The 13,936-nt window shown below is 49.6% G+C and overlaps 4 protein-coding genes across 4 annotated transcripts; 2 read left to right on the top strand and 2 right to left on the bottom strand.

Moving 5' to 3' along the window:
• Positions 1-2,027: 2,027 nt before the first annotated feature.
• PG994_010909 (uncharacterized protein) lies at positions 2,028-3,588 on the bottom strand (the record flags this gene model as incomplete). The annotated part of the gene is made up of 4 exons (XM_066862318.1): positions 2,028-2,167; positions 2,321-2,941; positions 2,982-3,039; positions 3,094-3,588. 4 exons carry the CDS (start codon positions 3,586-3,588, stop codon positions 2,028-2,030), a joined length of 1,314 nt encoding a protein of 437 aa, XP_066711428.1.
• Positions 3,589-4,858: 1,270 nt separating this feature from the next.
• On the top strand, positions 4,859-7,009 carry PG994_010910 (GPI mannosyltransferase; the record flags this gene model as incomplete). The annotated part of the gene is made up of 4 exons (XM_066862319.1): positions 4,859-5,149; positions 5,192-5,422; positions 5,479-5,897; positions 5,953-7,009. The coding sequence occupies 4 exons, from the start codon at positions 4,859-4,861 to the stop codon at positions 7,007-7,009; spliced, it is 1,998 nt and encodes a 665-aa protein (XP_066711429.1).
• Positions 7,010-7,735: 726 nt separating this feature from the next.
• PG994_010911 (uncharacterized protein) lies at positions 7,736-9,836 on the top strand (the record flags this gene model as incomplete). Its single annotated transcript, XM_066862320.1, has 5 exons — positions 7,736-8,403; positions 8,483-8,672; positions 8,725-9,135; positions 9,198-9,615; positions 9,670-9,836. 5 exons carry the CDS (start codon positions 7,736-7,738, stop codon positions 9,834-9,836), a joined length of 1,854 nt encoding a protein of 617 aa, XP_066711430.1.
• Positions 9,837-10,488: 652 nt separating this feature from the next.
• On the bottom strand, positions 10,489-12,484 carry PG994_010912 (uncharacterized protein; the record flags this gene model as incomplete). Its single annotated transcript, XM_066862321.1, has 2 exons — positions 10,489-11,636; positions 11,692-12,484. 2 exons carry the CDS (start codon positions 12,482-12,484, stop codon positions 10,489-10,491), a joined length of 1,941 nt encoding a protein of 646 aa, XP_066711431.1.
• Between the last annotated feature and the right edge of the window lie 1,452 nt (positions 12,485-13,936).

Consider the following 13,936-nt stretch of genomic DNA (forward strand, 5'->3'; position numbering starts at 1 on the left):
AACGAGCGCGATGCCGCTTGGCTTGGCTTAGCTTATGGCTTTGCCCTGACATACAATCAACTATGATATGTTGTTATGCAAACATGGACATGGCCTGCCTGAGCTTTGTCATTCTTACTTACAGCCGGGATTTCTGAGAGCCGTGTTGCCTATGGTCTTGGGTTTTCAGTGGGCGCAAGCAGCCTGCTAGGTAGCAAGCTGGGATGCTCCGTGTTTACCTTATTCTCTCTTAAAGTCCTACAAGGCAGACATGCTCAACACAATATTGAAGGTTTAGAGGCGAGGTCAGAGGTCTGCCTAACGCTCCAGGTTAGCGGGGAGAATCGTGATCATCTTCTTCAATCACTATGCCGCTCCTCGACCCAAACGAGACAGGTCGGGTAGCACCAGTCGGTTGGTGTGTCGTATGCCGTCGTATCGTATCAATCAATCCGTTCCCCAGCTTTTGCTTATCTCTGCCCCTTTCCCCCACGATCGGTCTTCATTGCCCTCCCAACCTCTCTGGCTTGCCTTATCCGAGCGCCAGAGGGTCCGAGACATTGATTGCTCTCGACTAGCCATTGTGTGTCTCAATGCTATTGGGAACACCTATATCAGCGCAGCTTAGTAGGCATGTATTGCCAGCACACAACTACATACCCAACTCAACTACCACTTGGCCTGCATTTGATAGGTAAGGTATACACCAGTGGTGTAGCATGCAGGGTCATACATAACGGACCCCTCGCGACCACACCCACACATCCGCCCATTCTTAAAGCTTCTCCTACCTACCCAATTGAGTATTCCGTGGGATTGGCTCCATCCAGAAATGCACTGCAGATCTACTCCATACTCGAACCCCGAACTTCACACATCGAGAATGGAGGATTAGGTACTGGCTCTTTTCAAAGCCCGGCTACATGCAGCCTGTTTTGCAGTTGGTGCGTCATTAGGCAACAACAGCCTCACTGGCTTTCGAGTTTTTGCAGTGTTGAGGTAGGTACGAAAGTCAAAAAGTGCCATGCAACGATCATTGTGGTATATTGTGGACGTGCCCCATTTCAGACATTGCTATTATTGCGAAACAATGACAATGTCCGTTTCCGGGAAACAGGGCCTGGATTCCATCAAGAGGCTGAATCCAGGGTCCCACTTGTGTATCTTCGCGGCACGAGGAGAACAGTTAGAGGTCACATCGAATCAGACCTCTGTCATCCAAGTTTGTTGCAAACGGACAAAGACGTTATAATAGTATGCAGAGTATTGGAGAAGTTGTGCCCCACAGGCACACCCGCAGTATACGAGACTTTGAATTGATGTAGGACTTGGGTAGAATTCAACGTGGAATGAACACAACCATATACTTGACTTGTTTTGTGCATCAGGTCTATTTGGACCCGGTGCTGCGTGCTGCAGCCTATAGCTATAATGGCAGAAACTCCATATGCGAAGTTGCCATCGGGCGACACAGGTGCATGAAGCAATGCAGCCACCCTACTTGCAGAGACCCACAACAAGCCAAGGCGTACGTACGTACAACTTGCACTGCAGGTGGCCACGCAAAGTGAGGTACCGGCCTAATCAGTCGCATTCACGAGTCACTCAGTCAAGGCTGCCCCATGAACACTACAGCCAGTTCTGATAGTGTGGTGTATCCATCTATCACAGGCCAATTGGCCGCTATATATGAGGCCATTCTAAAGCTCTCCCAGCATCCTCCCATGTGATGCGGTACGCCGCTCCTCCGGGCCGTATCTACGCCCTTCACGGATACTGTCATATTGTGACGGCAAACATGCCCTGGTAGGTCGCCTAGCTAGGTAGAAGTGTGTGTGTGGAGTGTGTGAGAGAACGAATAGACCCGACCAGGCATCAGTTAATTTATATGAGGATTCACTTGGCCATTGGCCGGCTTTTTCGGCATCTAGATGTGGGAAGGTCGTGGGACATGTTTGCCAGCCACCTTACCACGTAGCACGCAGAAGATATGAATAAGTACCAGGCTATTATTGGCTCGTAGAGGATGGCCGGGTAAGTGAACACTATCAGTTTTCCAACCCCACGTGAACCTCCTCATGTTTGGTCATTTTGGGGAGCTCCTGCAGAGCCTCACCGATTATGCCTATCGCTTTTTGCAGCTGCGTCTCCGAGATGACCAATGGCGGTGCGAATCGGATAATGTTGCCTATTAGCATCCGCCTATTAGTACCCATAGAACTGGTAGAGCTGACACATGTTTTCCCGGCATTGCCTCATCCGCACCTCGAGGCAGCAGCATGCAAAGAAGAGGGGCGCATGGTTTACGATGTAAAAGTTGATATCAAACAGAATGACTTACCATGTGTAGGTTTGGCAAGAAGTCCCTTGTCCTTGAGCAGAAGGCACAGATCCCACGCCGAGTGACCGTTGGTCTTCGACTCATCAATAACCACGGCATTCAGTAAGCCTTTTCCTTGGATGGTCTTGACAACAGGCGACTTGAAAGCGGCTATGCTTTCACGGAACACATTGCCAAGCTTCTCGGCCTTCTCCGTGAGTTGCTCCTCTTCCATAATCTCCAAAGCGCGGATAGAGACGGCGCAGCCGAGAGGGTTACCGCCGTACGTCGAGCCGTGTGTTCCTGCCTCGACCACCAGCATGATGTCTTTGCTGCTGAGAACACAGCTTACGGGGTACATGCCGCCGGAGATGGCCTTGCCCAGAGTCACCATGTCGGGCTTGATACCAGCCCATTCAGAGCACAGCATCCGCCCTGTTCGACCGATGCCGGTCTGGATCTCATCACAAATCAGTAGAACATTATGCTTCTTGCAGAGTTCCTGAGCTTTGCTCAGGTAATCCGCATCAGGCACAACAACTCCGGCCTCTCCCTGTATAGGCTCGACAATAAACGCGGCTGTTTCTTTCCCATGCGCTTCGAGAGCCTCCTCTAGGTCCTGGACGTTGTTGTATCGGATGGCTTTCCCTATGGAAGGACAGATCGCACCGACATTCGGTACGTAGGGGTCCGTAGTTGTCTTTCGATTCGGGATCGGTGGATAGCGTGACAGCTGTCATCTGCGGAAAGATCAGAGAACATGCCGAGGGTAATTAATGCCTTGGACTACCTACTGTACGACCGTGGAAGTTTTCTTCGACACCGAAGACCAGCGCCTTATCCTGCGGGACTCCCTTGACTTTGTAGGCCCATTTGCGGGCAATCTTGATGGCTGTTTCGACAGCTTCGGCACCCGTGTTCATGGGAAGAACCATGTCGTAGCCGAACATCTGCTGGACCTTCTCGGCCCACTTCGGGAACACATCGTTGTGGAAGGCACGCGAGCTCAAAGTGAGCCGGCCTGCCTGTTCCGTGAGGGCCTTGATAAGCTCAGGGTGGCAGTGACCCTGGTTCACAGCGCTGTAGGCGGACAAGAAGTCGATGTAGTGGTTGCCTTCAGGGTCCCAAACGTCGACGCCGGAAGCTTTGGCAAAGACCACAGGCAAGGGGTGGTAGTTGTGGGCAGCGAGCTTGTGTTCAGCGTCAATCGCACTCTTGGTCGAAGAGGAATGGTATCTGGATGAGGCCGTAGAACCATTAGTTCCGGTGCCGTTCGCGTGAGGAGCCATGGTTGCTGATGGCTTCGAGGAGCGGTCTGGTCAGGTTGAAGAAGCAGCTAGATGGTCCGTGGCAAGGTCGTTCGTTCACTTGATTAACAACAAGGGAGCCGAATGCAAGAAGCGGTCGATATATGTCAGCGCAGGAGAAGTGACGGTGAATACGAGACGAGGCTTCCTTTGCGGTGGGAAGGGTGACGAAAGAAGATGTGTCAGATGATCGCAAAAGAATTGAGGGAAACTTGGAGCCAGGGATCCAATGGGCGGTTTTATGTAATGATAACGACAGGCAATGAAGCGGCCGAGAAGGTGGAATCGCAGTGCTGCTGCCACTAAACCCCTAAGTGCAAGTGGAAGCGGCTGCAGGCAAAGAATGACAGGTAAGAGGTTGAGGTCGGCGGGATAGTATGTCACATGGCCTCTGCCATTACTACATGGATACTTCGCGTACCAAGACATTACGCTGCGAGATGCCGACGCAAAGCGGCCAAATACTGGAGTGATGGAATTGCAACGACAACATCAGTTGCGACAGAAGAGCTCTGTACATGTAGACACCATCAAAGCATGACTGTTGGTTCTCGATGTCAATTCAGATATTGTTAAGTTTGAGACGGAAAGACCCCTCCCTCCAGGCGACATCATATCCAGCCAGCCCCTCCACCCCTCCTTTCGATCAATTGATGTTCAGCTCAGCACCTACACGTACTGTAGGCAGGCGAGGGCTTAAGGCTTAAAAAAAAGTATCAAGCATGTAACGTTGAACCAACCAGGGCTCGGACATTCTTAAGCGAACCTCCAGCTCTGTCAAGGCTGCCACTCATTCATTACATAACAGGATGCTCTCTAGACTCTAGTTGGAGTCATGGCAATGTGGAACGAAACTAATGATAGTTGCCGAACGCCGAGTCAAACAGCTACAATACTGTACAATATCCCATGCCATGTAACCTAGTACCTTACCTAAGTAGTATATTCGCGACAACTCAGAGTAGATTCCCAGAATGCCCTACAGACGACACGATAGATACATGCACCCCTGCGATCTACAAGTACCTAATCATTCTGGATAGCTGCCACCATCCCTACTAGATTGCAACGCATGGTGACAACTCGAATCAGGTTCTCCCGAACTGGTTAGCCCTTCTGACATGGGTGGGTCAATGGCATCCGTATCAAAACGTTGAAGCCCGTCAATCGCCATGCAGTCTTATCATTAAGTTGATATATATTGACTCTGCTGCCGAGAAACATTACTCGATCCATTGAACTAACCACAGCAATGACAGCCACCGAGGATTCGTCCGCCGACGTAGCTGGCGCGACTCAAGCCTCGCCAAAGGATGCCGCATCATCGGGCGCAGCCTGTCCAGTGACGGACAGTAGGCGAGCGCAGCAAGTTCGAGATGCACTTTCAGTGTTGTTTGGCTTTCGGCTTCTCAACGCGCTTTGCCTCCGCACTTTCTTCCAGCCCGATGAATACTTCCAAGCATTGGAGCCGGCATGGAGGATTGCTTTTGGAGCGGACAGCGGGCCATGGATGACATGGGTTGGTTTCCCTCGCGATGGCCTGGTATAAAGAGAGTGAGAGGTTCATTAGCTAACAGCTGCTCAGGAATGGCAATATAACTTGCGCTCGTCTCTCCACCCTGGCCTGTTCTCGCTGGGCTACACTCTCATTGCCGGCTACATGTCTTCCATGCGCTTGTCTCCTCACTACACAGGTATTGCTTTGGTTGCAGCCCCCAAGGTCATACAAGCCGGGATCGCAGCACTGACCGACTGGTATGCCTGGAGACTCGCCGAGAAGCTGTATGGTGGAAACAGCGCAGCCGCGTGGTCGGTCGTAGGTAATCCCCTGCAATGGTGTTCGAAAGATAGGTTGCTAATAAATATTTATAGCTTTTGATGAGCATTGCCAACCCCTGGGTTTGGTATGTTTCAACGAGAACGTTCTCCAATACCATGGAGGCTGCCTTGACGATTGCGGCACTTTATTATTTTCCCTGGGATCTTCTAGGCGTCGAGAAGAAGGTCAAGGAGAAGGATAGGCCTGTAGTGTTTGGAACCACGGGAGCTGTCAATAGGCAAGCCACAACTTCTAAGATGCTATGGCATGACTACAAACTAACTTGTGAACCATTTTACAGTCTTCGCCTTTCAATAATTCTTGCGGCCTTGGCGGTAATCCTCAGACCTACAAACATACTTATTTGGGCTGCTATCGGCATTGTGGTCTTGACTGGATTTACAGCAGAGGGAGAATCACCACTGGACACGTGGACTTGTTTGATCATCATCAGAGAAGTATTGCTTTGCGGGTACGAACATGAATCGAAATAGCTGTGAAAGTTGTGTATACTGATTTCTCACCAGGTCTCTGGTTCTGGGGCTATCTTTGGTTGCTGACTACCAATTATATGGTGAATGGACGTTCCCACCTTTCAACTTCTTCTACTTCAACATCGGCCAAGCGCTCGCCGTCTTCTATGGACAGAATGATGGCCATTATTATCTGTCTCAAGGCATACCACTGTCGTTTACAACGATCGCCCCATTTGCCGTGATGGGCATGTTCAATGCAGCCTCCGAGAGCTTCTCGGGCTCCTTGATGACGAAGAACACCCGGAAAGCATTGGGCTTCGCATCTACGGCCATGACCTCGGCACTTTCTCTGATATCTCACAAGGAAGTACGGTTTCTTTATCCCCTTGTGCCCGTACTCCACGTCCTCGCTGCTCCGCACATTACGTCATTCTTCACTACCATCACAGCTGGAGGAATACCATCTTCCTCCGGCCCCGTTGGCATCAAGAGGAAAGGAATACTTGTGGCTGGTCTGTTTATCAACCTTATCATTGGGTCGTATCTGTCTTACTTTCATGCTGCTGCTCCAATCCAGGTGATGGATTACCTCCGAGGGGAGTTCGAGCGGGTGCATCCGGGCAATGCAACTTTGGTCGAGCCCTACGGAAAGTACAATGCCACATCCGAGCCCCTCGAGCTATTCGCTCTGTTCCTTACGCCCTGCCATACCACACCATGGCGCTCACACCTCGTATACCCGGCTCTCTGGGCACGTGAGCTGACCTGTGAGCCGCCGCTGCACACCGAGCCGGGGTCACCAGAAAGACAGGCTTATGTAGACGAAGGTTGGCGATTTGAGAGGGATAAGATAGGCTTTATGAGCACGGAGCTTTGGCCTTCGGAAGGAGGCGAAGAAATACCCAGATATATTATCGGATTCGAGGGCATCGAAGACGCCCTGATGGAATACTTTGGGTCTAATGGGCCCGGGGCCAATAAGGGAGTAAAACTCACAAAGACGTGGGCGCAGTGGAACGGACTGTTTACCGACGACGACAGGAAAGCAGGCGAGCTTCGGGTCTGGGATACCAACTCGTACAGTGCTGCTACCAATGGGCCAGCTTAAGAGAGGTCATGCTTTTCGGAGTGTCCATGTATATATGATTATGTACATGATAAAGGAACCAAACCAAGGTCTTGCATTCAATACGTGTATAAATGTATGACCTGGTTAAGCGACCAATTGTCTATTGTGATCTGAGTGGGGGTTGAATATAGTAATGCATACTGGTATCTGCAATGTATCGCGCGTTGAATGTGCCTAACGTATGTACATGTAGAAAGCTTATCGATAGGACGGTTGGACAGGTCATCTCCGGTGGTAGGAGGGGTCTCGGGGAGGCAGTTGCTCACTGTCCAATTGAGGCGACCTACTAGCCTGCTAGCCTTCTGGAAGCTGCTACCTATTGAAGAGACCTAAGGTACCTGGAGTACTTATTATTAGCACCTCCACGCGCCACTCGCAATGGCTGGAGAACAGTGCCAGGTGGGCAGCCAGGAACCTTGGCTAGTGCTTAGGTACCTTACCTAAGTAGACGCTTATTAGAGCCAGCTTGCCGTTTTTTTGAATGGACACGATTCAACATTTGATTTGGACTTTTCGGAGAAGGAGGAGCCACCCTGTTTCGTGGATACGTGACTGACTGACTGTATAAACCGTTTGCGACAACTTTTTATCTGGCCACAACCTCGCAAGCAATAGTCCAGCAGGACTGGGCCTTTTCTCACGACTTCGCACAGCAACACCACCCACACATTGCGTGCACTGCAAAGTTGCTAAAAGTTGCCCATCATGTCGTCCGACTACAGTTACGACGACGGACAGTTCTATCCCTTCTTCATCTTCACTCTGTCCACCGTCATCACCTTGCCGCTCACCTACAGCTTGGTCCGGCCCTCGACAGATGCCGATGCCCTCGCCCCGCGCATCAAGACCGACTACAAGCCCGACCACCATGACATTATCCAGGCCCAGCGCGCCGCCCTCAAGCGCAAGCAGCGCAAGGTCAAGCGCTTCATCGCCGCCCTCATCGGCTGGGCAGTCATGGGCTTCATGCTCTACCTCATTGTCACCACCCAGCGCACCGTAGCCAAGACCTGGAACCCCTACGACATTCTGGGTATTTCCGAATCCTTGAGCGAGAAGCAGATCAAGTCCTTCTACAGGAAACTGTCCGTCAAGTTCCACCCTGACAAGATTAGACCCGACCCAGCCAAGAACGAGACTGTCGAGTCCCTATCGGACAAATGGGTCGAGCTCACCAAGGCTTACCAGGCCCTTACTGACGAGGAGGTGCGGAACAACTGGATGATGTACGGAAACCCCGACGGAAAGCAAGGCTTCAGTATCAGCATTGCCCTGCCTAGCTTCATCGTTGCTGAAGGCAACGGCAAGTATGTCGTGCTTGTCTACGCGCTTCTTCTCGGTGTTCTGCTGCCGTACCTCGTCGGCTCCTGGTGGTATGGAACCCAACGCATGTCGAAAGAAGGCATCTTGATCGAGAGTGCCAACAGTCTGTTCCCGAGAGTACTCCGACAGCATTGATGAGGGTGGCATTGTCGCTGCGCTAAGTGCTGGCAAGGAGTATGAAACGCAATTCAAGGGCAACAAGAGCGAATCCGGTCTCTCTAAGATCGAGTCCAAGGTAGCACAGGAGGGCCTTACTGGCGGTCTTTCCGGCAAAGAAAAGGAGAAGCTGGATGATATTGACAACGGTCTTCGAAGAAAGGTCTTGGGGCTTCTTTGGGCTTACCCTTGGCCGTGTGGACCTTGAAGACAAGACTCTCAATGCTGCAAAATTTGTCGTCACCCCCATCGCACAGGCCCTGAATAACTCATTCAATGCTATAGCCCTCGCATATGGCAACACGGCACCGATCCTTGGTTCCTACTTTACCGGCCAAAGACTGATTCAAGCCATGCCCCCGCAAGCCTCCCCTCTCTACCAGCTACCCCACGTCACCCCCGCTGTCGTCAAAGCTATCGAGGGAGAGTCCAAAGTACACACTACTTTGCAGCAGTTTATGGGCCAGCCTGACGCTGAGCGACGCCGCCTGGCCGTCGGCAAGGGCCTCCTTACCGAGGATCAGTATCAAGATGTTGTAACTGTCGCACAGCAACTTCCTTACCTGCAGGTGGAGAAGGCCTTCTTCAAGGTCACGGGCGAACGAGTTATTATTCCATCGTCTTTGGTGAGCTTGGTGGTCAAGGGACGATTCGTCCCCCTGGAAGCCCAAATGTGCCTGTGGTCAAGGAAGCAGATCTCGAGGATCCGGATCCCGTCGAAGGTGAACTTGTCAAAGCCACGGACGATTCCGACCGCGTTCTGCCTCCTCTTACGTTTGCCCCTTACTACGCTCGAAGCCACTCGCCACGCTGGCATGTATTCCTTACCGATAGCAAACAAGGCAAGATGGCTGTTCCCCCGTTTACATTCGCTACGTTTGATAAGCCCATCTTCAAGGCCGATGGTACACCGACATTTGAGATGCAAACATTGAAGGCTCAATTCGCCGCGCCCCCTGGCCCTGGCCACTACACGTTTGTCATGCACGTGATCTGTGACAGCTACGTTGGTTTCGATGCGAAGATGGAGGTCACTCTGGTGGTCGAAGATGCCAGCAGAGCTGACGCTATGGCTGCTGAGGATGAGATTAGTGAGCCGGATGAAGGTAAGAAATCCGTTGGTTACTATCATGTTGAGACGGAGGCTAACGGAACAACAGATTCGCTCGCAGGTCAAATGAGCGCGCTCAAGGGCGGCAGTGTGCCTGGAACAACCAAATCAAAGAAGCGAGCAGATGATTCTTCGGAGGAGGAAGAGAGCGGAACTGAGGAGGAGGTGGATGACACGAGTGAAACCAACACGGACACCGAAGACGAGGGCTCATGAGTGCTCTGTACACTAGATTCTAAGCTGCATATAAGAACGGCGTCGGTGGCGTTTCTAAACTGGATGTAACCCCAGTTCTTTTACCAGCCTCTTGCTGTAGTACCTCCCTGGGTGGGATGTTTGGCACTTTGAGGGTGGGAAGGATTAAAATCAAGTCTTGTAGTTTTTTCTCTACTGTCTGAATCTGTGCTTGTCGAGATGTTACCGAAATGAGGATACTATGTTTATGGCACCGCAAGAATGGCAAAAAGTGATTGGGAAGGTGTCTTGCTATTCACTGACTATGTGCTCCACCACGAAGAAGTTGAAGCTACCCCTGAAATAAAAGCCGACATCGATTATCACCTCAAATGATATGTCAGTACATGTCTTACCATAACCAACAGAAGAGACGCAGCTGTACGTATGCATATATATACATACACACGTACACACACATATATACGTAAAACCGAGCTGAGCTCCTATCTACAGAGCCCATCCCGATCCTATCCCACCCTTCCCTACTAAACCAAACCAATGCTATTAATCCCATCACGCCTCAAATCCCTTGTCTTCATTCTGCGGGCTATTTATCGCTATCAAAAGAAAAAACCGAGTCGTCCGTCTTTTATTCCTACAATGCTTGCTTCACTTTCTCCTGTCTCCTTGATCAACACACCCTGACCCCGCAAACCTCGACTCCTTTCCCCTCGACGTAAGCCCGGCGACCAAAGTAGACGGCCAACGCCTCCCGCACGAACTCGACGTCGCTCGCGCTCCATATGTCGAGACCCATGGCTCGGAGCGCCTCGATGCTGATTCTTACACTACGTCCCCCTTCTCCATCACCACCACCACCACCCGGCCCCAGGAGCACGTCCTCTTCCTCTCCGTCGTCGTCGATGCCATCATCCATCATATCGCTCTCGGCGTCGGAGCAGCAGTCGCTGTGGTCCTCGACGAGGTCGGCCAGCTTCGTGAGAATGGTGGACGTCAGACGGTGGAAGTAGGCGATGACGGCCAGCTCGACCCCGGCCTCCTCGGGCGGTAGCGGAGCGGAGGTGGCCGTGGTCGAAAGGCGCCGCTGTTGTTGGGCATTTACTCCCATCGAGGTACTGAACGGTGTCGCCGTCAAGTCGGCGGAGCGCGGCACGTTCATGCTCATATACATGGACGGCGAGAACATGTCGGCTAGCAGGCCCGCATCGTGGGCCAGCTCCTCGACCTCGTTCGAGCGCGCCTGCTCGCCGGCCGAGGCCCACCACATGAAGCCGTTGTAGGCCAACGCCGTCCAGGTCTGCGACTCGACGATCTTGTCCGTCTCGTCCACGAGGGGGTCGTCGCTCGGTCGGAGCGGCGTGGTCGGGGGCCGCGAGGTCGTCGAGGACGCCCCGGGGCTGTCGGCGCCGCCCACGCTGCTGCTGTGCGCTTCTAATCGCGAGAGGGCGTTCTTGAGAGAGCGGAACCGGCGGAGGTCGCGCTGCGTGGCCTTAACCACGGCGCCTCGGGGGCACTCGACCGTGGGCCATACGTGCTCCTGGGCTTGTGCCGCATGAGGCAACGGCATGGTGATGAGCATGTCCCACAAAGTGTCCTTCATAGCCAGGATACTGTCCGTAGTACAAGCAATCCAGCCAGATTCCATGTCCGGGGAGACGTTCAGTTCCTCTTGGGCTTTGGGCTTGGCCGTGTCAATCAAAAAGGGTATGTCGTGAACGCCGACAGTGAATAATGGCCTGAGCCGGTGGGAAGGGCAATCAGGCGAGAGGAGCTCGTATGTCGAGAGGGGAATATTAGACAAGATGGATATATCATATACTACTTTTGGTCAGAGATTGCTCTTGTTACAAATCACAACGGCATCAAGACTTACCGAAGTTGTTGACTTCTTGTACAGGCGCATGGCACGAGATTAGAATGCGCTTCCGTAATAACGCAGCACGATGTATAGGGAAGATCAGGGGCCCAAATGTGTCCAGTAGCTTCTTCAAGCTCCACGCCGGGTGGAAGTTGGACAGCTTGTGCTCCGGCTGCAGCAGCGCGGCTCCGTCCGAGGCAGATCGGCTCCTCTGCGACCGTTTCGGCGTCCTAGGCTGTTGCGGTGTCTGAGCGGTAGCGCCACCGACCGGTTCCTTGGCCGCATCGGCAGCCGCATTCTGCTGCTTCTGGGCACTGTCGTCGCGGGCCTGATGCTTTTCCCAATATTGCGCCAGCAGCTGCGTCCGCTTCGCGTCCTCAGCCAGCTGGGACGCCATGTCTTTGAGCCCTTCGGCGTGCTTCCATGCCCGCCCCAGCCGCCCGTAGCTCAGCGGTACCAGAACGCCGACCGCGAGCATGCGGGCGTTTCGCGCCTCGCTGTCTTGGCACGGCGCATTGACGAAGGCGCTCAGGCCGGCGTAGTCGCCGTGGACAAAGTAGATCAGGTCGTCGGTGACGGTGTGCAGGCCCGACGGGAGCGACTTGTACTCGACGACGCCCTCGAGCTCGACGTCGGGCCTCGAGGCCTTCCACGAAATGGTGTAGCCGGCTTTCACGTCGAAGTCGATCAGGAAGAGGGCCGAGATGGAGGGCCGGTCAGCCCAGGCGGCGGCGGAGGTCGCGGTGGCCGGCGACCGTGGAGGGAGTCGGACGTGCAGCTCCGGCTGGCCCCGTCGGGTCGCGGCCATGGTGTTCGGTCGGGGGCTTCTTTTGGTGAAGTTGCGATATAATGACGGGCGCGTGTCTAGTTATCGCGGCGCATCATCCACAATCCACAGGTCAACGACGAGGCAGGATGCAATCACGATCAGGCGCTGGCTGTGGGTATTATGGCTCTGGGCGAATTGGGCAACGCAGCGAAATTAATGAAGTTGGTTAATAGATTACCGAGTAAGGAGTGTAGTATAAAGTAGATAAAGTGACCTAGCAATAGTGTGCGCACTGGCTACTAATAGCTTATTTTTATTACTATTATTATTAACCTTTTAATAGGTATAATATAATTAGTTTAATAATATATATAATGTTTTTAAACTTATTTAATAAATAATTATATATTTTTTAAAATTAATTATATTATTAAATCGGTTATTTTTTTATATATTTTTATTTTTATAAATATTAATTTAACTTAAACATTTTAAATTAATTTAAATTACTCTTTATTTAATTCGTTATTTAATTTTATATCTTTTTTATATATTCGTATTTTATAACTTATTTCGCCGTAAATATTATAACGCTTTTTACCGGTCGCCCTTCGTTTTAATGAACCCCTTATTCTATATTTATTAGTCGCTAGACGCTTTTTTTTACCTTTTCGTTATATAGCTTTTAAAGGTTTTTTTTTTAAATTAAACGCGCGATTTTTTTTAATAAAAATATATTTAATTTTTTATAAAAGAAGTTTTATTTATTATTATATATATTTCGTTATTTAATTTATAATATTTAAAATTAATATTAAAAAGTTTTTTAATAAATATAAAATATTTAATTATTTATTAAAGGTTAAATCGCGTTTAAAAGTTATAAGTATTAATTATTTTCGAACGTAACGAGTTAAATATAAGCGTTTAAAAACGTATATTTAATTTATTAATTATTTTATCCGAGTAATAAAATATTAAGTTAAATATATTAAATTTAAATTTAATAATATTTTTTATAAAAAATAATAAAATACGCGGCTTTAAAAATAAAATAAAAAAGTTAATTTTATAGTATAATTTATTAACGCTTTAATAAATAGTCTATTTTTTTTTAAATAAGTACGCTTTAATAATAAATAAAATGTTATATTTAAAAGTTAAAATAAGTAAAAAGAGTAAAAAGGTATATTAAGCGTGATAATATCGTTATTTTTATAATATTTTTCGAATTTAGTTAAAATATAGCTTTTATAATTATTTAAAATTTAAAAATAACAAAAGCTTTTTATCTACGTTTTAATATATTTATTAAAATATCGAATTTAATTTAAGCTCGTCTTATTATTAATTTAATTATTAAAAGCTAGTTTAATTACTTAATTACTTAATAAGTTATATTTATAAAATTAATTTAGAAAATAATATTAATTATACGCATTAATCTATTTAATAACCGTTAATTATTTTTAATTATTAAATTAAACTAAT

The sequence above is a fragment of the Apiospora phragmitis genome (assembly GCF_038363925.1).
Source record: "Apiospora phragmitis strain CBS 135458 chromosome Unknown utg000010l:1.0-9815664.0:1.0-9183399.0, whole genome shotgun sequence".
NCBI lineage: Eukaryota > Fungi > Ascomycota > Sordariomycetes > Amphisphaeriales > Apiosporaceae > Apiospora > Apiospora phragmitis.